The sequence below is a fragment of the Salvelinus fontinalis genome, chromosome 27 (genome assembly GCF_029448725.1).
Source record: "Salvelinus fontinalis isolate EN_2023a chromosome 27, ASM2944872v1, whole genome shotgun sequence".
Lineage (NCBI taxonomy): Eukaryota > Metazoa > Chordata > Actinopteri > Salmoniformes > Salmonidae > Salvelinus > Salvelinus fontinalis.
In genome coordinates, this window is record NC_074691.1 from 473,698 (window position 1) to 497,630 (window position 23,933).

The 23,933-nt window shown below is 41.9% G+C and overlaps 2 protein-coding genes across 2 annotated transcripts in view; one reads left to right on the plus strand and one right to left on the minus strand.

Annotated features, from left to right (window-relative positions):
- Positions 1-2,233, plus strand: part of LOC129824826 (radixin-like) — a 49,164-nt gene extending 46,931 nt beyond the window's left edge. Inside the window, exon 15 of the mRNA XM_055884331.1 lies at positions 271-2,233. Coding sequence (XP_055740306.1) covers positions 271-435 — 165 coding nt within the window. The 3' untranslated portion in view covers positions 436-2,233. The remainder of the gene's footprint in view (positions 1-270) is intronic.
- On the minus strand, positions 2,230-23,904 carry LOC129824825 (synaptotagmin-like protein 3). Its single transcript, XM_055884330.1, has 16 exons — positions 23,150-23,904; positions 15,299-15,873; positions 14,768-14,983; positions 14,466-14,533; positions 9,204-9,255; positions 8,364-8,430; positions 8,176-8,254; positions 7,683-7,804; positions 7,202-7,324; positions 6,731-6,903; positions 6,064-6,166; positions 5,765-5,932; positions 5,519-5,627; positions 5,301-5,406; positions 4,778-4,983; positions 2,230-2,699 (listed from the first exon to the last, which is right to left on the minus strand). The coding sequence occupies exons 2-16, from the start codon at positions 15,394-15,396 to the stop codon at positions 2,608-2,610; spliced, it is 1,782 nt and encodes a 593-aa protein (XP_055740305.1). The 5' UTR covers positions 15,397-15,873; positions 23,150-23,904; the 3' UTR covers positions 2,230-2,607.
- Between the last annotated feature and the right edge of the window lie 29 nt (positions 23,905-23,933).

A 23,933-nucleotide genomic window follows, 5' to 3' on the forward strand; every position in this document is an offset into this window, starting at 1 on the left:
GAGAGGAGTTCGCAAAAGAGCTGTGTGAGTCTGCAGGGATCGGCTGGTTGGTTGAGTGATCGATTTGATTCGCTCATTAAAATCATTGTCTTGAGTTTTGTATTACTAGTAGCACATCAACCTATATGTATCTGCTGTGCTAGACCCACCCTATTCCCAGGGTGAGCTTTCCCCTCTAACTCTGAGTACCGAGTTAAGTCGTTGTCCTCTTGTTGACTTAAAGAATGTCCTTGGTTTGTTCCTTCCTTGTTGACTTATTCCTCCTTGTAGGCCCTGAGCTCGGAGCTGGCCCAGGCGCGTGACGACACTAAGCATACCCAGAACGACTTGCTCCACACAGAGAATGTGCGCGCCGGCCGGGACAAGTACAAGACCCTGCGGCAGATCCGATCGGGCAACACCAAGCAGAGGATTGACGAGTTTGAGGCCTTATAAGAGGGCCCTTTCTTCCTAGGCCACGAGGGCCTCACAGCCACGTACCCTTTCTGAATAGTGTCTGAACTCATCCCCTCCACTGCTACACACACACACGCAGACACACACACACACACGGAGACAGACACACATGCACGTGAGTGCACAAACATTTGACATTCTAGTCATTTAGCAGACGTCCTTATCCAGAGCGACTTACATTTAGTGAATTCATCACACCTACAAGAGCAGTATGAAGAGTGAGTGACACACTTTTACTACAGTAGTTACTCCTTAGCTCCCTAACTTCTTTAATAAACTGTCAGGGGGGGGGGGGGCTTTTCAAATTCGTGTGTGAAAATTTACTAGTGCCAAAACTTCTTTACCTTTAGCATAACAAATCTTCTTTGTGTTTTGATTGTAATGTAATTTGATGCGATCAAATCAATCACCATTGTTTTTAACCAAAGGTGAGATAATGAGTAGTGGCACTAAACCCTCACTTTTGATGTTTCTTAAATGTTGTGTGAATGTTGAAAAAGGGCAATATGTTGTTTTTCAAAGGGATCACTCGGAAAGGGGGAAAATACAGTATAATGGAACTTTTACTCTTACTCTCAAAAGTGTACTATGTTCTGTTTTTCCATTGTTTTGAACACTTCATTTAGGTTTAATATTGTAGCTTGCAAATCATGAATAGTTTAATATTTATACGGTATATGGATCATTTAATCTTGGTTTGTATATTTTTGCTATTCTAATGATCATGAGAACATTATACATGTATCAAAGGTTCTATATCGACCAAAATAATTGTTTCATAAGGTTTTCTTTTAGATCATTAAATTAAAGAGATTTATTTGTATATTATTACAACTTTTTCTTCTTAATTGGCTGCATTGGACCTTTTTATCTCAAAATCAAATTATTTCTGGGTATCAATTAAGACTGTTTTAAATTAATATGATCAAAAATAGCAATTTCTCAAGCAACAATTTTGCTAGGACTGTCTGGGAGTGGTCTGAGTGGAGACCGAAAACTAGCTTTTGGTTTGGAACTCTTTCTTATTGGTCTATTAACTAATTTACTGCATGGTGATGTCACCATGGAAAGGCCAAAGCTCCATCCCAACAAATTAGGCTGTAATTTCAGATGGTCTTTTCAAACTGCTTTTACACTAAAAGGGTATTATCATTTTCACAGTATTATTCCAACCTCCGTGTGGAAATATATATTTAAAACACAGGGAAATCACATTTGACTGCACTGGGCCTTTAATTAAATATTCGGTTGCATGTGATCAAATCAGGATAAGGAGATCCTAGATTTTTGCCATGCAGTTCACGGTAGCTAGCAGAATTTCCGAGGCATAGATGCATCTTCTCCAGGAGCACTGTGCTTATACAAAAACATTTACATCTATCATTTTTCCCCCTTTTGTTTCCAATCACGTCACTCTTTAAGTGAGGGATGAGAGGATGACATGTTTTTAGTCAGTATGTTATGACATCACCCAAAACTGGTTGCTGCAATGTCATTACAACCAGAAACTAGTTGAAATTAAGTTGACATTTCAACCTTTTCAGCAAATGGTGGCGGCTGTAACCCCAATAGAGGCCTTTTTTCTATTGGATGTTCCACTTGAGGCTTCAGTCCCATCTCGCCATTGACTCTTCTTTCTCTGGATGTGTACTAGACTAGTTATTACTGACCTTGTAACCGATGACGATGCACAATGCTGCTGCTGTCCTTTTATTTAACCTGGATTTTATAACGAGGTGTTCAACATATTGGCAATAAAGATTATGATTACAGCGTCGTACTGTGATGTCACTTTCTGATTTTTTTTTGAGGCAAATGTTCCTTTTTATTATCACAAACTCATAAACAGAAAGGACAAGAAGATAAGGGAAGTACAGTCACCTCACAATGACGCATTACAGAAATGAGGTGAGCATGCTTAAAGCACAAGGCATATTCCAATCAAATACAATAAACATAGAAATATAATAACAATAGGTTTCATTTTGAGTGGAACACCCCTTTAATACATACGTCATCAAAATGGTACATAAATATCTAACGGGAGGGACTTTCACAAAGCGAAGGCCTGGTAGTCAGTGCAAATGGAGTTAAAGGTAGCGTTAAAGTACTGAGACTGTTCATATGGGGCGACAGGCTTTTCTGTTGACATCATGTTCTCCTGCTGTTGACATTGGCTTGCATGGGTAAACTGAAGTCATGCCACATGTTGGGCCTCTGCAGCACCAGTTGCCATGATGACCCTGGGAGACACAGGGTTAACAGAGAGTGCAAGGTCAGTGACATCAGTCCTTCCTAGCTTCTCACAAACAGGGAGAATCTCAATTGCATACTCCTCACGTCCTCTCCTCACCTTCTCAAAAGCCATTGGGGAAGGTCAGAGGGGAGAGACCTCTAGCTTCCTCATCCACTGGGCTTTTAGAAAGAGGCACAGTGCATTCGAAAGGTATTCAGACCCCTTGACTTTTTTACATTACAGCCTTATTCTAAAAAATGTAATCAATCTACACAAGCAAAAAAAATTTTTTTATACATTTTTGTAAATTCATAGAAATTAACAGTATTCAGACCCTTTGCTATGAGACTGGAAATGGAGCTCTGGTGCATCCTGTTTCCATTGATCATCCTTGAAATGTTTCTACAATGTGATTGGAGTCCACCTGTGGTAAATTCAACTGATTGGACATGATTTGGAAAGGCACACACCTGTCTATATAAAAGGTCCCGCAGTTGACAGTGCATGTCAGAGCAAAAACCAAGCCATGAGGTTGAAGGAATTGTCCGTAGAGCTCCGAGACAGGATTGTGTCGAGGCACAGATCTGGCGAAGGGTACCCAACATTTTCTGCTACATTGAAGGTCCCCAAGAACACAGTGGCCTGCATCATTCTTAAATGGAAGAAGTTTGGTACCAGCAAGACTCTTCCTAGAGCTGGCCACCCGGCCAAACTGAGCAATCAGGGGAGAAGGGCCTTGGTCTGGGAGGTGACTAAGAAACTGATGATCTCTCTGACAGAGCTCCAGAGTTCCTCTGTGGAGATGGGAGAACCTTCCAGAAGGACAACCAGCTCTGCAGCACTCCACCAATCAGGTCTTTATGGTAATGTGGCCAGACGGAAGCCTCTCCTTAATAAAAGGCACATGACAGCCCGCTTGGAGTTTGTCAAAAGGCACCTAAAGGACTCTCAAATCATGAGAAACAAGATTTTCTGGTCTGATGAAACCAAGATTGAACTCTTTGGCCTGAATGCAAAGCGCCATGTCTGGAAGAAACCTGGCACCGTCCCTACGGTGAAGCATAGTGGTGGCAGCGTCATGCTGGTGATAATGTTTTTCAGTGGCAGGGACTGGGAGACTAGTCAGGATGGAGGGAAAGATGAACGGAGCAATGTACAGAGAGATCCTTGATGAAACCTGTTCCAGAGTGCTCAGCATCTCAGACTGGGGTGAAGGTTCACCTTCCAACAGGACATCAACTCTAAGCACACAACCAAGACAAAGCAGGAGTGGCTTCGGGACAAGTCTCTGAATGTCCTTGAGTGGCCCAGCCTGGACTTGAACCGGATCGAACATCTCTGGGGAGACTTGAAAAAAGCTGTGCAGCGATGCTCCCCATCTAACCTGACAGAGCTTGAGTATCTGCATAGAAGAATGGGAGAAACTCCCCAAAAACAGGTGTGCCAAGCTTGTAGCGTCATACCCAAGAAGACTCGAGGCTTTAATCACTGCCAAAGGTGCTTCAACAAAGTACTGAGTAAAGGGTCTGAATACTTGTGTAAATTTTATATTTTTGTTTTTTATTTATGATAAATGTGCAAACATTTCTAAAAAACTATTTTTGCTTTGTCATTATGGGGTATTGTGTGTAGATTGATAAGGGGGAAAAAAAACAATCTTATCCATTTTAGAATAAGGCTGTAACATAACAAAATGTGGATAAAAGTCAAGGGGTCTGAACGCTTTCAGAATGCACTGTATGCAATTGAGATTCTCCCATAGTTGTCTACATAGACTCCCCAGAGAGAGCGGGGGATGGATATGCAGAAGAGAGTTCCCCTCAATACCTATAGAAATAGATGAAACCCGTTTTCTCAGATGGCTTTTCTCTAAATTCTATTAGTGCGATTAATTCAATTCTCATTGATGTTTGACTCAGACTGTCTGACATTTTGGAGAACTCGAGTTGGTAACTTCTATTTGATTTCATCCCCTTGTATAGGCCTGGTCAAACTTTTCCAGTTAGGCCCTTTAATTTTCATGCAAACTGATTAAAATCTACTGTAAAGGTAAAACAGTCATTGACAGACAGGTAGCCATCTTACCAGCTTCCATTCTAACCCAGCCCAGGAGACGGTCTGAGAAGGTGAAGGGGATATGGTTCCAGAGGTCCAGCTCCAGAGTGCAGATCTGGAGGTCGTAAGGTGTGACCCTGCTGAAGAGCAGCTGGTAAGACCACTCTGGACTGGGCTTCTTCTTCAGGACAGGGGTCCTCTGGACCAGCTCCCTGGCACCGGGGAGAGTCAAGCACCTAAAACACACACAATATAAAGATAAATATATAGATGAAAACATTTTGTTCCATCCTCAAAATCTTATTTCCTCTAACTCTAAATCCTAACCACTAAACCCTTACGCTAACCTTAATTCCAACCCTAAACCTAACCAGTAAACTTAAAATAGATTGTTTCCTCATTGGAATGTGGGAAATGTCCCCACGACTGAGAATTTTCCTTGTTTTACTCTCCAAACACACACACACAAACACACCTAACTGTATAGTAGATGAACACACATAAGTAGAAACAAAAATACACCAGCCAACCCACACACTAGTCATATATTTACCCTTTAACATAGGTGTTCTGACAGGTGGTTGCTTTAGTGGGTAGGTTTTTGACACCAGTGACGAGAACAGTCAGTTGGCCAACGTCATGTGGTCCAATGTGAACCTCTGTGTGGAGAAAGAAAGAAAACAAGCTCATTTCAATATAAGGGATCACCTGACCCCTACTGCTGTGAAAACACAAGCGTGTGAGGCAATGAATTGTAGAGAGCCAGCCTACCATCCGTGTGGCAAACCCAGGACGGCTGGGACATGGAGCTGAACTTCACTCTGACCAGGAGTTCTCCTGCTGTATCCTGCTCTACTCTACTCCTTTCTGGGCTCTCGGGCTATAGAGAGAGAGAGGAGACATACCTGTTTTTTCCCCCACCTAACCAACACTGCTAACCGTGTTTAAATACATTTATTTATAGATATCAAAGGGTATTTTGTGAACGTTGCTTAATGATCAGCAGTTATAACCTACCTTGGGACACAGGGGGTACCAGCTGGAGCCCTGGGTGGTGCTCTCCTCAAACATCCACCCCTCCAGAGGGATGAGAACCTCTCCCAGAAACACCTTCTTCAGAGTCCCAGAGTGCCACACAGACACCTGCAGAGTACTCCTGGACAACAGGGGGCGCTCCATCTGGCACTGTGTATCAGGGAATTCAACACATCGGTGGGTGAAATACAGGGGATTCCTTAACAGTGCAGACTATTTCACTATTTTTACTATATTTTGTAGTGTTTCCTAATGAATATGACAGAGATTTTTCTCCTTACCTGTAAAACTTCATTATAAATGGGATCCGTCGTGTTCCTCATGACAGTCGTCTTCAGTTTGCTGCTCGGAGACTTCTCCGGCAGTAGATAAACTTTTACATACCTGCCCATGAGGGTTACATACAGTACAAGATAAGAAGATCTAATATGCTAATGGTTCACAATACAACAGAGAGTAATAATCTGGTATCATAGGCATAGAATTACTAGAATGGGCCTCCCCATTCAAGTCAACGTTCCCATGATGGGCAGGCCATCTCTTTCTATCACAGGAGGTTGGTGGCACCTTAATTGGAGAGGACGGGCTCATGGTAATGGCTGGAGCAAAATCAGGAGAATGGTATCAGATACATCAAACACATGATGCCATTCCATTCGCTCCGTTCCATCCATTATTATGAGCCGTCGTCCTCTCACCAGCCTCCTGTAATTTCTATGATCTAGTGCAGGGTTTCCCAAACTCGGTCCTGGTGCACATTTTGGTTTTTGCCCTATTACTACCCAGCTGATTCAAATAACCAACTCATCAGCAAACTTTGATTATCTGAATCAGCTGTGTAGTGCTAGGGCAAAAACCAAAACGTGCACCGGGGTGGGGGGGGGGGTGGTGTTGCCCAGGACCGAGTTTGGGAAACCCTGAACAAGTGTATTGAGTAATACTGCTTACGGATGACACTTCTTCCTCTTGACATCTCCGTGGGCCAAGTTTCTGCAGCCGTTGATTGTGATCTCCAGACAGGAAGTGCTGTCGTTGAAGGCAATGGCGAGCTCTAGCTCTCCCATCACACTGCCGATCTCCAAGAGATCCCAGTCTGTACCAGTGCTACTAGCACTACTACCCTGTAATACAGATGAAATGTCACATTACAGCTTTAAAAGAACGCTATGACAGCAGATAGACTATGCAGGTCTATTCTTTAATTAAGCATGCGGATGTTTTGGATGCATTCCTCTCTCGCTTCTCTGCCAGATTTGCAAGATATGAAAAAGACATGCTAACCACATAAACAGTAACAACAATCTGTATCTGATCAAATGTCAAATGAATTGTGAAGTTACAGAATGTTTTGCATAAGCTGCTATGTCACAAGGTTTCATCTTCATATCTCTCTCTTCATCATCAGGCCACTCAACTGACCCTCTTTCCCTCTAAGTACTCTGAGCCGAGGGAAATGTCCTCATCAGCCCCCGATGAGGAACCGCTTTGGTCATCATTCCGGCTCTTCCTGAACAGGTTGGGAAGACTGGGGCCTTTGGTTAGCTGTGAGGAGAGAAGTTGGGTCTGTTGTAAATTGCACACTTTTTTAATTCATATTGTGGTGAATTCGGGGGGTAGCGACACCAGGACTTGAACCCGGGGACCTGCGTCTGTCAGCCCAACATCTGAGGCTTTACACCAAGAGGTTTGAACCTCTTGATAAGGTCACAAGGTATCACAGTTGCTGTTTTCCTAAAGTCTCTCCTGTCTGAAATAATTGCCAGTGTCATAATATGATAAATATCTCACTCACATGTGGGGGGGGGGGGGTCTTTTTGCTTTACCTCTTTTATGTGGACTCTGACATCAGAGTGTAATACTTTTACTTTTGAGGGGTTGATATTGATTTGGTTTCTCTTACATTGGTGGATTTGTTGATGTTCGTGTCAGAGAGGCTTTTCTGGCCAGCACTCTGTCCCCGGCTGTTGTACACTGTAAGCAAATCCTGTTCCACTCGCACATCCTCCTGTGATCTGGAGAACCCTGGAACCCGAAAGGTAGGATAAATAACACACACAGACAGACCGTCTCCATGCATAATGTAGCACTTCTGACGTGCTGCTTGTGAACAAGCCACACTATACATATCATACCTGATCTCGTTGCCTAGGTGCAGTTTCCTTAGCACCGTGACTATGCATAAGGATAGCTTATCAACATTACGATACGTTTTGTGATAACGTTCAGAGGAAATGTGTCGTTGTTTTGACACATCCTTTATTGGATCTTATTTTTCTCCCCAATATGTACTTCAAATTACCTAACACAGATTCAAAGATAATTTAATCTCTTAGTAGAAAAGCCTTGTTCTGCCAGAGACCTTAACTTCGTCGATACTGAAACGGATCACTTACTTCTCATGTGGCTGGTGAGGGAAACCATCAGATCCTCCATAGACTTGGTGAAGGGTTTTTTCATGGAGTTATTCAGTCCCTAGATATCATCAAATCACTAAATTATTGATAAAAAACATTTGACAGACCAAATCAGAATTGTGGTATATGAAACAAAACAGAATTTGGATATCTTCATTTGACCTTACCCCTGATCTGCTAACGGATAGACCATCGTAATAGGGTGGAGGGGTTGGCGGCACGACTGCTATATGACTAGAAAATGAAACGCACACAGAGAATGCAATTTACAGTTATATGACACTGTATTCATTGTTTTCACACACCCCTATCCATACAATGCACTGTTTTTCCCACCAATTTCTAATGGAATTACATGTTTTTATTATTGGTTATGTACACTGAGTTCACAAAACATTTAGAATACCTGCTCTTTCCAAGACATAGAATGACCAGGTGAATCCAGATGAAAGCTATGATGTCTTATTGATGTCACTTGTTAAATCCACTTCAATTAGTGTAGATGAAGGTTAAACAAGTTAAAGAAGGATTTTTAAGGCTTGAGACAATTGAGACGTGTCTGTATGCCATTCAGAGGGTGAATGGGCAAGACAAAAGATTTAAGTGCCTTTGAACGGGGTATGGTAGTAGGCGCCAGGCGCACCGATTTGTGTCAAGAACTGCAACGCTGCTGGGTTTTTCACGCTCAACAGTCTCCCCGTGTGTATCAAGAATGGTCCACAACCCAGAGGACATCCAGCCAACTTGACACAATTGTGGGAAGCATTGGAGACAACATGGGCCAGCATCCCTGTGGAACGCTTTCGACACCTTGTAGAGTCCATGCCCCGACAAAATAAGGCTGTTCTGAGGGCAAAAGGGGAAGGTGCTCCTAATGTTTGGTATACTTAGTGTACATCTCTGCATCCATCTGTGCCTATATCTCTTCCAGACTGTATGGTCACATAATACAGCAGAATAGAATACGTTTGTGTAAATGAATAAATGAAGACCACTCATCAACTTACCTCAACCTCTCGTAGGACTTAAGTAGTTTCTCCCCAATAGTCTCATGCATATCTGCAAAATATTAGAATGTTGCTATAGCTGCCAACAGTAGTCCACAGATGGCTGTTTCTATCATCTTTTGCAATTCTACATATTTTGCCATGGGACAGAGAGAACATTTAGCAGTTGTAAAACTTCATGCAATTCTACTCATTTTGCTGCAGGGCCCTAAGCGACACTTACAGTGGCTTCAGAAAGTATTCATACCCCTTTAATTTTCCACATTTTGTCGTGTTACAAAGTGGGATTAAAATGGATTTGTCATTTTTAGTCAATGGTCTTAACAATAATTTTAGTATTTTTTATAAATCACCTATATCTAAGTTTTCAACCTCCTGAGTCAGTACGTGTTAGAATCACCTTTGGCAGCTATTACAGCTGTGTGTCTGTCTGGATTGTGCAACATTTTCCCATTATACTTTACAAAATTCTTAAAGCTCTGTCAAATTGGTTGTTGATCATTGCTAGACAATCATTTTGAGGTCTTCTCATAGATTTTCAAGTAGATTTAAGTCAAAACTGTAACCTTTAGACTTTTACTCAAGTAGAATTTTACTGGGTGACTTTTACTTGAGTCATTTTCTATTAAGGTATCTTTACTTTTACTCAAGTATGACAGTTGAGTACTTTTCCCACTACATCATGTCAGTACATACTGTACACACAAGTAGGTCACATTGGGGAGAGGTGTTGTATCCTGATGTGTTTCTTTAATAATTTCTAAACCATGTTTGCTATTCACTTGCACTATATAAGATGGAAGCGAGTTCCATGCACTCACGACTCTGTATATTACTGTACGTTTCCTTGAATTGGTTCTGGTCCTGTGGACTGTGAAAAGACCTCTGGTGGCATGTCTGGTGGGGTACGTGTGTGTGGCAGTGCTGTGTGTAAGTTGACTATGCAAACAATTTGGAATTTCCAACACATTAATGTTTCTTATAAAAACAAGAAATGATGCAGTCAGTCTTTCCTCAACTCTCAGCCAAGAAAGACTGGCATGCATAGTTTTAATATTAGCTCTGATTACAATGAAGAGCAATACATCCCACTCTGTTCTGGGCCAGCTACAGCTAAACTAGGTCTTTCCTTGCAGCACTCGACCACACGACTTCACAATATTCAAGATAAGACAAAACTAGAGCCTGCAGGACTTGGTTTTTGGAGTGTGGTGTCAAAATAGCAGAGCATCTCTTTGTTACGGACAGACCTCTCCCCATCTTTACAACCATTGAATCTATATGTTTTGACCATGACAGTTTACAATCTAAGGTAACACCAAGTAATTTAGTCTCCTCAACTTGTTCAACAGCCACACCATTCATTAGCAGATTCAGCTGAGGTCTAGAACTCAGGGAATGGTTTGTACGAAATACAATCCTCTTAGTTTTAGAGATGTTCAGGACCAGTTTATTACTGGCCACCCATTCCAAAAGGGATTAATTGACTTCATTAGCTGTGGTAGCTGATGTGTGTATGGTTGAATCATCAGCATACATGGACACACATGCTTTGTTTAATGCCAGTTCTAGGTCTTTGGTAAAAATAGAAAATAGTAGAGGCCCTAGAGAGCTGCCCTGTGGTACACCACACTTTACATTTTTGACAATAGAGAAGCTTCCATTAAATAAAACCCTCTGAGTTCTATTAGAGAGATAGCTCTGAATCCACGATATGGCAGAGGTTGAAAAACCTTAACATGTTGTTGCGAAAACATATGTGTTATGGTCAATAATATAAAAGGCTGCCCTGAAATCTAACAGCACGGCTCCAATAAGGTTCTTATCAATTTATTTCAACCAATCATCAGTCATTTGTGTCATTGCAGTACATGTTGAGTGCCCTTCTCTTTAAGCATGCTGAAAGTCTGTTGTTAATTTGTTTACAGAGAAATAGCATTTCCAATTTTTCCAACAGTTTGCTAAGAGCTGGCAGCAAACTGATAGGTCTGCTGTTAGAACCAGTAAAGGTCGCTTGACTACTCTTGGGTAGTGGAATGACTTTTGCTTCTCTCCAGGCCTGAGGACAAAAACTTTTACCTCTAGACTCAGATTAAAGATTTGACAGATAGTTGACTCTGTAGACACTCCTACCATCCTCAGTAGCGTTCCATCTAAGTTGTCATTGCCAGGAGGTTTCTCATTATTGATCAATAACAATAATTTTCCACCTCTCCACACTAACTACAAAAATCAAACTTACAATACAATGTTTTTTTATGCATGAGTATGATTCGTTGTTGGCATTTCCTGCCTAAGTTTATCCACTTTGCCAATTAAGTCATCATGAAAATAATTGGCAACATGAAATGGTTTTGTGATGAATATGCCATCTGATTTTATCTTTCTGAACCTAATTTCATTTAAAGTACTCCAAGTTTTTCCCATCATTCTTTATATAATTGATCTTGGCTTCCTAATAGTTTCTTATTTTTGTTAAGTTAAGTCACAAAATGTCTCAATTTGCAGTAAGTCAACCAGTTAGATGTGCAGCCAGACTTAGCCACTCCTTTTGCCCCATCTCTTTCAACCATACAATTTTTTAATTCCTCATCAATCCATGGAGCCTTAACAGTTCTGACAGTCAGTTTCTTAACAGGTGCATGTTTATCAATAATTATAAGAAGTCATTTCATCATCCACAGAAGAGTCACAACAAAATATGTTGTATGATCTCTTATACACTATTTTAGGCCTAGCTTTTGGAACTTTGACTTTCCTGGATATAGCCACCATATTGTGATCACTGCGTCCAATGGGTACGGATACAGCTTTAGAACAAAGTTCTACAGTATTAGTAAAAATGTGATCCATACATGTGGATGATCTTGTTCCTGTAGTGTTAGTAAATACCCTGGCAGGTTGATTAATAACTTTTACCAGATTACAGGCACTGGTTGCGGTGAGAAGCTTCCTCTTGAGCGGACAGCTTGATGAAAACCAGTCAATATTCAGGTCCCTGAGAAAGTAGACTTCTCTGTTTACATCGCATACACGATCAAGCATTTCACACATTCACTTGGTGGCCTATATAGGAACACCCCAAAAGAAAAGGCTTTAGATGTGTCAGGTGAACCTGCAAACACAACACTAAGTATTACAGAGATATGGCTCTGAATATAAAGAGCAACACTTCTCTCATAAGCATTCCTGTGTCTTCTAGAGATGTTATATCCTTGCACTGCTACTGCTGTAACATCAAAATTAATTATCTCAGTGAGACTCAGAAATGGCTAATATATTAATGTTGTCTGATGTTAACAAGTTATTGATTTCATGAATCTCCACCTAAATCTTCCTGTGGTCCATCTTCCGTTTCTCCAAGATCATTTCCCTCACTTTGTCCTCAGACTCTGTCCAGGTCTCATGTGGAGATTCTGCAATTCCGTCCTCAACAATGTTGTTTCCGACTTGATTGTCCCTCGACATAATCTGACTTCTCCGTCATTGTCGTCATGGATTCCCATACAGAACTGATGTCCTCTCTCAATGACTTACAGGCTGTTGTCATCTTGCCATTCTGTTTAAACTCATCGAGCTGACCCTGGGAGAACTGCAAACTGTTCTTCAGGTCCTGGACCTCTTTGGTCACGTCGTCCATTCTTTTATTAGTTTATTAGTTGACACCAGTATTTGGACACAACACTTCAAGCTATTTTCTTGTTGCTGTAACAACTGCTTGTGGAACTATTTTTGTTTGTTTAAAAGATACTTCACATGTGATAGATAGACACCATTGTCTTCAACGGTACTCCCACGGGTTTTGGTCATTGTCATGGTAGCAACGTAGGTTACGCTATTAATCCTCGCAGTTCCAAACCGTGTCGCGGTCTGCGTTCAAGCCCTCAAGAAAACCCAGCAAACTTGATAAGCAGCTAGCAAGCTGCTACGCCAAGCAGTTCCTCACATCCGGCCTTAGTCAGCAGGCTCACTGGACAGATAGTAGCAGTCCCAGCAACTGATGCCAACAGCATCATGGGATCCAAACTCAAAAGGTAGCTAGCTAGTAACTAAACTTTCTCAATAGACTTTCAAAACAACAAACCGAGCTCTCCCGCGTTCCGTGTTCAACAGGAAGTGACGCGAGTGGGTGTTTCCCGTCCATCCAAGTGATGCGAGTGGGTGTTTCCTGCTCCCCCATGCTTGAGTGCTACTCAGTAGTGTGTTGTATTGGATTTTCCCCTAACATAACGCTTTGTATTCAGGACAAAGAAGTGTATTGCTTTGCCACATTTTTTTAAATGTTTTACTTTAGTGCCTTCTTGCAAACAGGATGCATGCTTTGGAATATTTTTTATTCTGTACAGGCTTCCTTCTTTTCACTCTGTCAATTAGGTTAGTAATGTGGAGTAACTACCGTGTTGTTGATCCATCCTCAATTTCCTCCCATCACAGTCATTCAACTCTGTAAGTGTTTTAAAGTCACCATGCCTCATGCTGAAATCCCTGAGCGGTTTCCTTTGTAGTGACTGGGTGCATTGAGACACCATCCAAAGAGTAATTAAAAACGTCTTCATGCTCAAAGGGATATTCTATGTCTGTTTTTCTATTTGTACCCATCTACTAATAGGTGCCCTTCTTTGCATGGCATTGGGAAAACTCCCTGGTCTTTGTGGTTGAATCTGTGTTTGAAATTCACTGCTCGACTAAGGGACCTTACAGATAATTGTATGTGTGGGGTACAGAGATGAGGTAGTCATTCAGAAAAATCACGAAAGACACTATTGTTGCACACAGAGTGAGTCCATGCAACTTATTATGTGACTTAAGCACATTTTTCATTAATTTGTACAAATTCAGAAAAACGTCATTCCTCTTTGACATTATGGGGTAGGCCAGTGACAAAAAAAAAAAAAAAAAAATTAAATTCAGGCTGTAACACAACACAATGTAGAAAAAGTCTAAGGGTGTGAATACTTTCTGAAGGCACTGTATGTTGCATATGTCTAGAAACAGCACTGAGTACACACACAATTTGCTGTTTTGGACTTTCTCCCACTCTCCCAGGCGATGTCGTAGCAGAGAAGCAACAATGCATTATTTAGTCAAAGTCAGCTGATGTAGAAGATCACGAAGCAAACAACTGAAAATACGTCTTCCCGTACGAGGTATAATTTAACAAGTAATGTATAGCTGTATTTGTTGGTATATAAGGCATATTATTTATAAGTGAATTAGTATAGGAGGAGGAGTATAGGAAGTATAGGAGTATAGGAAACAAACCTGCATCAGGTGGAAATTTCTTGGCCCTCTCTTCCACAAACCACTCCCCAGACCTGAACTTCACCTCTCTGAGAAGTGGATTTTAGATGAATTAACCTTTGTTTAGACTACAAAGGAAATACTGTACCTTTTGTCAGTTAATTCTCTTAACAAGTTAAAATGCCTTAATCATTGATAAGGATTAGAGGATAACAACAATATAAATGTTAGTCTATATTACAGTCAACCACGGTTATAGTGCTGACATTCTATGTTACGGCGCTGACATGACATCTATGCTACGGCATTGACATGCGTCATACCTGTAGGCGTGGCAGACGGTGCACTTCCAGTCCAGCGCGGACACGCCCACGCGGCACTTGTTGCAGATGCGGTGACTGCAGCCTCGGCACACAGCGCCCGAGTTCCAGAACTTGCCCAGTGGCCTCTGACAACGGGCGCACGTCCTCTCGCTGTATTGCCGGGCAAAACTCTTTGCACCTTTCCTCCGGATGTCCTGTAGTTCCATCTTCAGCCTCCTGTAAAAGCAGATGGTGGCAGGTGGAGTTACAGTAGCAATGGCAGTGCTTTAACAACTGTACTTTACAGTCCTCTTTACATCCCTATTTTCTGTACATTTCTGAAGTAGCTGCTTTGCTGCATTCATTCAAATTGACTGCCTCATATCATTTCTAATAAACCATAAAACAACTATGAATCCTATTTGAGGGGCACCATTGTTATTGTCACAGTCTCCACAGATCCTAAAAACCCCTCAAAGGGGAGTTGTTGTACAGTGTTCATGCAGTAAATGTGAAACACTTGGCTTAAGTAATGTGAATAATATTGTTTACCTGATCCTGTCCTCCTCCGTGCTGCGCAGAAGTTTGTCCCTCTGAAGAACCTCTAGAACCTTCTCTCGTTCCAGAGCCTTGAGCAGACTCAGATCCATCTCGAAAAATGGGTCTCTTTCTCTCTCTCACTTCCACTCTGCACTCTTCTTCTTTTTCTTCTTCTCTCTTCCCCACTCTACCTCTCTAGTCTCTCCTTTTCTCTCTCCTCCCTTTCTTCCACCTTCTGTTTCTTTCTATTGGGTACCGGATGCTTCTGCAAGCTGGACAAAGTCTTCACTTGTTACCAGATTGAGGGCAGAATGAAGGTCATGTTCATTTCGCTGCACAGTCAAAGACATCCCCTCTTCCGTCACGATATTCACAGAAGCTCTCTCCGCTTCGCATCACAGACCTCAATATGGATTGGTCCTCAATGTTTCCGCTCCGGTGACCCGTCCCACCTCTTACGCGCTGCTCTCTAGCCCCTCCATAGTGTTGCACCCATCTAAAGAGTGACAGACAGGGAGCGTAAACTTTGACCTATAGTTGCAGGGATCCTCTTCTCAAAGTCCGATGACTGATGTACACTTCGCTCACTAGGACAAGAAAAGAGCAACCAGTCAGTCAGTCATTGTAGTCCTTCCAATAACGGCCCACTCACTAAGGCAGAACAATGCAATACCAACAGAATTACAATGTCATATGATACACTTTAGAAGTAGATGCTGTGCATAGAAAGTGCTACAGTGTCAGACTCATTCGATAACCAATTGAACGTATCTCCCGACTCGCGACTCCTGTACATTCGTTTCCTCCTACGACGTCAAAGTCACAGTGCTTTGCTCAGAATAGTAAATCACATTTGGTCCGGCCACAGGGCCCAGAACGCTCCTCTCACAGCCAGCTGCCTGCCGCTGTTACAGTACTGTAGCAATGCTTCATTGAAGGCAGCCCAAAGCAGGACCACACACACACACACACACACACGTCAACCAAATGCCAACAGCTGCATTATTAACGATGCATCTATTTTATTTTCTCAGAGCGAGTATATTTTTCTTTGGAAGTGGGAATGTGAAGTATGGAGAGAAAGGGGGAAAGTGCTTATCAGTGACTGGATGCCACCCTGTGTTGGTAGATAAAGGTCTGTCACTGCCATTTCCCAGGGCAGCAGAGGGCCACTGTAAACAATCAGTGTCAAATGTGATTAGGGCCCAAAGGGGAAGCAGCAGTGTCTTTATGTCCAAAATGGCACCCTATTCCCTACATTGTTCACTACTTTTGACCAGAGCCATATGGGCTCTGTTCAAAAGAAGTGCACTATATAGGGAATAGGGTTCCATTTGGGAAGCTTTATCCTTATGTCTCAGAGAGGGAGTGGACAGGAGACTCTGACTAGTTATCAAACTTATATGCTTTTAAAGGCAGGCTGCACTTTGTCCATCAGTGGTCAAATAGGCCTTTAAAGGCTGTAGCAGAGCGTGTAACAAATCAGTAGTAGCTTTGTTTTCTTCTATCAAATCATGTTTAATGATTGAGCATTATTTAAATGTGTCAAGACAGTCAAAAGTAATGGTATAATAATATAGTTATACTCCAGTTGATGCTATGCAAACATATCTCCCAGATTGTTTCTTTGGGGTGCAGGGTGTTCAAGTTGGGTTTGTAAAGTTCTTATGAAGCATTTTCAAGAGCTGTTTTTCAAATGCTGTCTTTACCAAGAGGTTCGGGAGAATGTAAAAAATAAAAATAAATTCAAATAAAAAATATATGTTCAGAACGTATTCAGACCCCTTGACTTTTTCCACATTTTGTTACGTTACAGTCTTATTAAAAAATGGATTCAACTGTTTTTCCCCCTCATCAAACTACAAACAATACCCCCACAATGGCAAAGCAAAAACAGGTTTTTAGCACTTTTATCAACAAAAAAAAATACAACTGAAATGTTACATTTACATAAGTATTAAGACCCTTTACTCAGTACTTTATTGAAGCACCTTTGGCAGCGATTACAGCCTCGAGTCTCATGGGTATGACGGTGCAAGCTTGGCACACCTGATTTGGAGAGTTTCTCCCATTCTTCTCTGCAGATCCTCTCAAGCTTTGTCAGGTTAGATTGGGCGCATCGCTGCACAGCTTTTTCCAAGTCTCTCCAGAGATGCTCGATCTGGTTCAAGTTCGGGCTTTGGCTGGGCCACTCAAGAACATTCAGAAACTTGTCCTGAAGCCACTCCAGTGTTGTCTTGGCTGTGTGCTTAGGTTCATAGTCCTGTTGGAACAATGACCCTTCTCCCAGTCTGAGGTCCTGAGCACTGTTGAGCAGGTTTTCATCAAGGATCACGCTGTATTTTGCTCCGTTCATCTTTCCCTCAATCCTGACTAGTCTCCCAGTCCATGCCGCTGAAAAACCTCCCAACATCATGATGCTGCCACCACCATGCTTCAACTGTAGGGGTGGTATTGGCCAGGTGATGAGCCGTGTCGGGTTTCCTCCAGACGTGACACATAGCATTCAGGCCAAAGAGTTCAATCTTGCTTTCATCAGACCTTGTTTCTCATCATCTGAAAGTCCTTTAGGTGCCTTTTGACAAACTCCAAGAGGGCTGTCATGTGCCTTTTACTGAGGAGTAGCTTCCGTCTGGCCACTCTACCATAAAGGCCTGATTGTTGGAGTGCTGCAGAGATGGTTGTCCTTCTGGAAGGTTCTCCCATCTCCACAGAGGAACTCTGGAGCTCTGTCAGAGTGACCATTGGATTCTTGGTCACCACCCTGACTAAGGCCCTTCTCCCCTGATTGCTCAGTTTGGCCAAGTGGCCAGGTGGCCAGCTCTAGAGTCTTGGTGGTTCCAAAATGATCCCATTTAAGAATGATGGAGGCCACTGTGCTCTTGGGGACCTTCAATGCTGTAGAAATGTGTTGGTACCCTTCCCCAGATCTGTGCGGCCAATTCTTTCGACCATATGGCTTGGTTTTTGCCTTGACATGCACTGGTGTGTGCCTTTCCAAATCATGTCCAATCAATTGAATATGCCACAGGTGGACTCCAATCAAGTTGTAGTAAAATCTCAAGGATGATCAATGGAACAGGATACAACAGAGCTCAATTTCGAGTCTCATAGCAGAAGTTCTGAATAGTTATGTAAATAAGGTATTTCTGTTTTTTAATACATTTGCAAACATTTCAAAACACCTGTTTTCACTTTGTCATTATGGGTTATTGTGCGTAGATTGATGAGGAAAAAAGTTATATAATCCATTTTAGAATAAGGCTGTAAAGTAACAAAATGTGGAAAAGTGAAGGGGTCTGAATACTTTCTGAATGCACTATATATAACTGTGTATACAGTTGAAGTCGTAAGTTTACATACACCTTAGCCAAATACATTTCAACTCAGTTTATCACAATTCCTGACATTTAATCTTACTCAGAATTCCCTGTCTTAGGTCAGTTAGGATCACCACTTTATTTTAAAAATGTGAAATGTCAGAAAGATAGTAGAGAGAATGATTTATTTTAGATTTTATTTCTTTCATCACATTCCCAGTGGGTCAGAAGTTACGATACACTCAATTAGTATTTGGTAGCATTGCCTTTAAATGGTTTAACTTGGGTCAAACATTTTGGGTAGCCTTCCACAAGCTTCCTACAATAAGTTGGGTGAATGTTGGCCCATTCCTCCTGACAGAGCTAGTGTAACTGAGTCAGGTTTGTAGGCCTCCTTGCTCGCACACACTTTTCCAGTTTTGCCCACAAATTTTCTACAGGATTGAGGTCAGGGCTTTGTGATGGCCACTCCAATACCTTGACTTTGTTGTCCTTAAGCCATTTTGCCACAACTTTGTAGAATAATAGTGAAGAAATCACAACTTTGAAATAACACATATGGATTCATGTAGTTACCAAAAAAGTGTTAAACAAATTTTTGAGATTATTTTTATTCTTCAAAGTAGCCACCATTTGCCTTGATGACAGTTTTGCACACTCTTGGCATTCTCTTAATAATATCATCTTTGTATCTCATTGAATGTGAATCATTGCAATGTGGTTAAACTTAAAAGTCTAAATGAAAATTATTCAAATCTAAAAGATACAATTCAACCAGAGAGTGCCCTTAGATCGTGGGAAAATGCCGTACTTGACAGTTGCTCTTGAATCTTTCCCACGGTGAATGGCTATGCCTGCTACGCTATGAAAACCCACACTCTTGCAGAGACTTTGATATCACCGCTGCAATTGATATGGTTAAAACGAGGGGCACAACTTTCACTGGGGACATGGGAGAAATGGCCTCCCCACACATTCTGAAATTGCATTTTTGTCCACCCCCAGTTTTATCATTGAAATGTGATACAAAATGAGGCAACGGTGTAGTTTAGGACCATGCGTACGTCTCCGAGCGGTCGGGTAGGCTGTTTGAAGTGTTTATCTGAGTGGATAAAAAAATAAAAAATAAATTATGTTCCCCCCACTTCTAAAACCAAAGCTGCACCCCTGGTGAAAACAATGTCTATGTAGAGGCACAGAAAGAAGCACAGAAACTCACATCAGTACCTTTGTCAGATAACACTGTTAAACTTAGAATTCATGCTATTGCTAGCAATCAAGAGGAAACTGACTGAACGACTCAAAAACTCTCCAGCTTATGCTCTCCAAATGGATGCACGCCTGTTAGCAAAACTATGTGGCGATGTGGGATCAGAGCATGACAATGTTCTATTTCACACCGAGGCTTGGTGGTTATTGAGGGGGAGTGTTGGAACAATTTTTTTGCATTGATAGAGGAATGGTTGTCATTCACAATGGATGTAACAAAATAAAAAATAAAAATAATTTAAGACTTGGTTGACTTTCTGTGTAATGAAAAGAAAATAACAGAAAACAGCATCAGTATGTGTCCCGCAAGAGTGATGACTGCTCACCTCCAATGCTTGGAAGAGCACTCTGGGAACTACTTCCCAAATCGTTTGACTGTGATCCTAGTTCAGTTGACGTGCTGGTAAGTGGAATTGAACAGTTGATCGAGCTGTCATGTGACCAAATGCTGCACACAACGAATTCCCGGGTCCTTACGAAGGAGTTTTGGTTCCTGACTCAAAGGGAATATACCCTGCCGTCTCCCTCTGATCATTAATGCAGAGTTCAAGACACCTGGGAACTCTGAAATCTCTAACTTCCGACTTTAGTGCGTTCAAGACAACTGGGATCTCGGAAAGAAACAAGCTCTGACTGGGAAGATTGTTTTGAAAGGTCATCCGACTCAGAATTCCAATTCGGGTACTCTGTCCTGTTTCTAGAGCTCTGCCTTTCCGACCTAAAGAACACTTAAGCCATGATTTGACCTCATATTTCTCAGAATTCCCAATTGTCTTGAAAGCACCATCAAACTCATGGTAGGCTAAACTTCGCCAGCTCATATCTGTGTGAAGCTGGACTCTGTGCTCGTGTCTGCATTAAAACTAAATATCGATCCAGGTCGGATGTGACTGCAGAGATGAGGTGTGCGCTGTCGACCACTTCCCCTAACTTTGTGAAGCTCCGATGTGACATGCATCAAGCACACCCATCTCATTGGTGGTCCTTCTGACCCCCCCCCCCCCCCCTTAAAAGATTTAGATGCACTGTTGTAAAGTGGCTGTTCCACTGGATGTCATAAGGTGAATGCACCAATTTGTAAGTCACTCTGGATAAGAGCGTCTGCTAAATGACGTAAATGTAAATGTAAATGTAATGTAGTGAGCTTAGAGACATTATGTCAGACTCATTTGCAATTGACTGTCACAGCCACACAATAAATGTATGTGATGGTGAGTTGAAGGCGATCAGAAGTACTGTTAGAAGGTTTCCAATTGACTGCCATAGACACAAGTAAAAAAGTAAACTGTCTGTTAATTACAAATATTTTTTCACATGGTCGGGGTCGCAAGAATTTTCTGATTTCAAAATGGGGTCGAGGGCAAAGAAAACTTGGGAGCCCCTGCTTTAGTCTGACTTCAATGCCATTGGCAGTGCTACATTTGAGTGGCAAATGTCAGTCAGTTTCTGACTGACATTTTAACTGTCATGGTGAAGTGCACTAATTTCATGAATACAGGCACAAGTTAGACCACCATGATTCAGCTTAAGTGTGGTTAAACGGGGATGATGACTTCCCAGAAGTGACAGTGACCCGATCGCATACCACCACAGTAGTGACAGTAAGAGGACACCTGACTCTCTCTGTGTGTGTGTGTGTGTGTGTGTGTGTACGCGTCTGTCTGTCTGCTGTGAGAACTGCACTAAACGCACATGGGGCCCTCTGACACATTTCCCTAGCAGATAGATGTTTCCTGGAAGCCCTGAGTTAGCTTGCTACTAACCAACACAGGCACCACTCAACTCTGCCAAAGAGATGTACATCGCAACAGAGAACTCCACCCTTTCTACATATTCACAGATCACCACAGATTCCAAATAAAGATCCTCGGAATAGGTTGCATTTCTCACCCAGGGTTGGGGGAAATTCCTTTTCAATTCACTAATTTCCCACAAGGGAAATGGAATTGACCCCAACACAGTTCCTCCCACAAGAGGAGCTCCTAGCGCAGTATAGTCTGTCTCTGTCTGACCCTTAGTTAACCATTGCCTCATCACTATTGAAAGCTCTTTGATCTCAAAGTCTGTACCTATTGTCTGGTCACACAGTCCAAACACAGAGCTTTGTGACTGTGTTGTGACTGTGTGACCTGTCTGGTACTGCTAGTGTTTGGTCAGCTGAGGCAGTCCTGGTAGGCTTTTTTTTTGTTGTCTCGCACTATTAAGCAAGTAATAACTGAATAATGTTCTTGACTTGCACTATAATACTATAATACCATTCTTATCCAAATTCCAAATGATTGGCATCTTACCATTCAAACAATGAATCCTGATCTAGGATAACTTTTAAAACATGAAATGATTTGGCTTGCTCTAAAAGGATTTACACAAATAGCTGCAATCATGGATGTGCTAGCAAAGGCAGCTGTCGCAGAAATAACCACACTTGTAGACGAGGGCACCGTCGTGCTCCGGCTTGAAATGTGTCGGAAAGAAAAGGAGATGGAAGGCCTTCAAAATAGTTTACAGCTGATGGAAAGAGAATTGCGGAAAGCTCAAAGCGAAGTAAGTAACAGCACGAGTGACAAATGACAGGCAACATGCTGAGGGAATTCGGAGTGGGACTCCACAAAAAGGTGACCTAAGACAAGGACTTTTTATTAGGATTGAGATGTCAGGATTTGTGAAAAGCTGAGTTTAAATGCAGATAGCCCCCACATTTCCACATACCTTTACAATGATAACATTCCCTCAACACTCATACAGAATTATGGCCATTGATCTCTGTGTACGCTAGACAATGGAAACATCTGATACCTAATAGTAACCTACCATTCAATAAAATAGTCAATCCATTCCCCCATTGAAAATATTGATTGCTGGCATGCTTAAAGTGTTTAGTAGGACAATGGAGATATTTAATGGTATGACTTTGACAACACAACGTGATATCAAATAGAAATCTACACATTGCTTTGCACCAGATTGAGAATAAAATAAAATGTCAAACACAATGCTCACAGGCATTAAGACAAATCCTTGCCCTTTAAATACTGTTGGTCATGTACCTCTTTAGCGTACTGCTGAACATTGCCGTAACGAAATACACAGGAATGACAGTCAATCAATAGGCCTAAACTGTGGATGCCACTGGAAGGATTGACTTCAGCAAAGTTTAAGCAGACTACCAAGCTGAGGAGTTCACCTCAAGGAATAGGCTAGTTTCTTTATTTTATCTACAAAATGCCATTATGGCAAACTAATCTAACAATACAAATCAAATGGTGGCACTTACTGAAGAACAGTTACCAGCTGCGTGAACCGTGTCCTCCTAAAACAGCATCTCCCCCAGAAAGTGAAACAGTCAGATGAAGACGAGGGTCTTACCTCGGTGCAGCGTTGTGCTTATGAGTGGTCACCCTGAGAGAGACAGATTCTTATGAAGAGACAGTCAAGGCAACAGTGGAAACACACATCACGTTCGGCTTCCTTCCTTCCTGCTGTCACACAACTGCAGCCTTTACAGAGCCGAGGTGAATGAGGTTTGTTGAAGTGGACGAGTGTGCAATTTCATCTTCCTTTTATTTTCTTTGAGTGCCAGGGGGCTGCTGAGTTTAGCAGTGGCAGACGTGCTTGTCAAATGACTCGGTGTCGTTGGAATCCCATTGTGAGATTCGTTTGTTGTCTTGCTGTGTAAAATGACACTTTGTGAGTCTCCAAGGTCGTTCCTGCCCATTCTTTGTAGGGAACTGTGTACCGCGGTCAGTATAGCTGTCATTACCGGCAGATGTGTGAGAAATTCAATCTTCGTTGCCACTTAATTGGACAATAAGGAAGGTGTTTTAGGTTAACCCATGTCACAGTGCCCTTGACTTGTCAGTTGCTTGTGGTGGGTGAATTAGTAGACACACTTCTGAAAAAGTGGTTGACATCTTCCAATTTTGAATGTCAATAGAACACCAACTAACAGGAAGTGATTTTCCCTGTGACAGTGTTGCCCCCGAATGGAATGTTCGTTAACATCGGATTTTATGTACTGGATCTAGATGTTTTATTGTGTATGTATTTTTTTTAGGAGT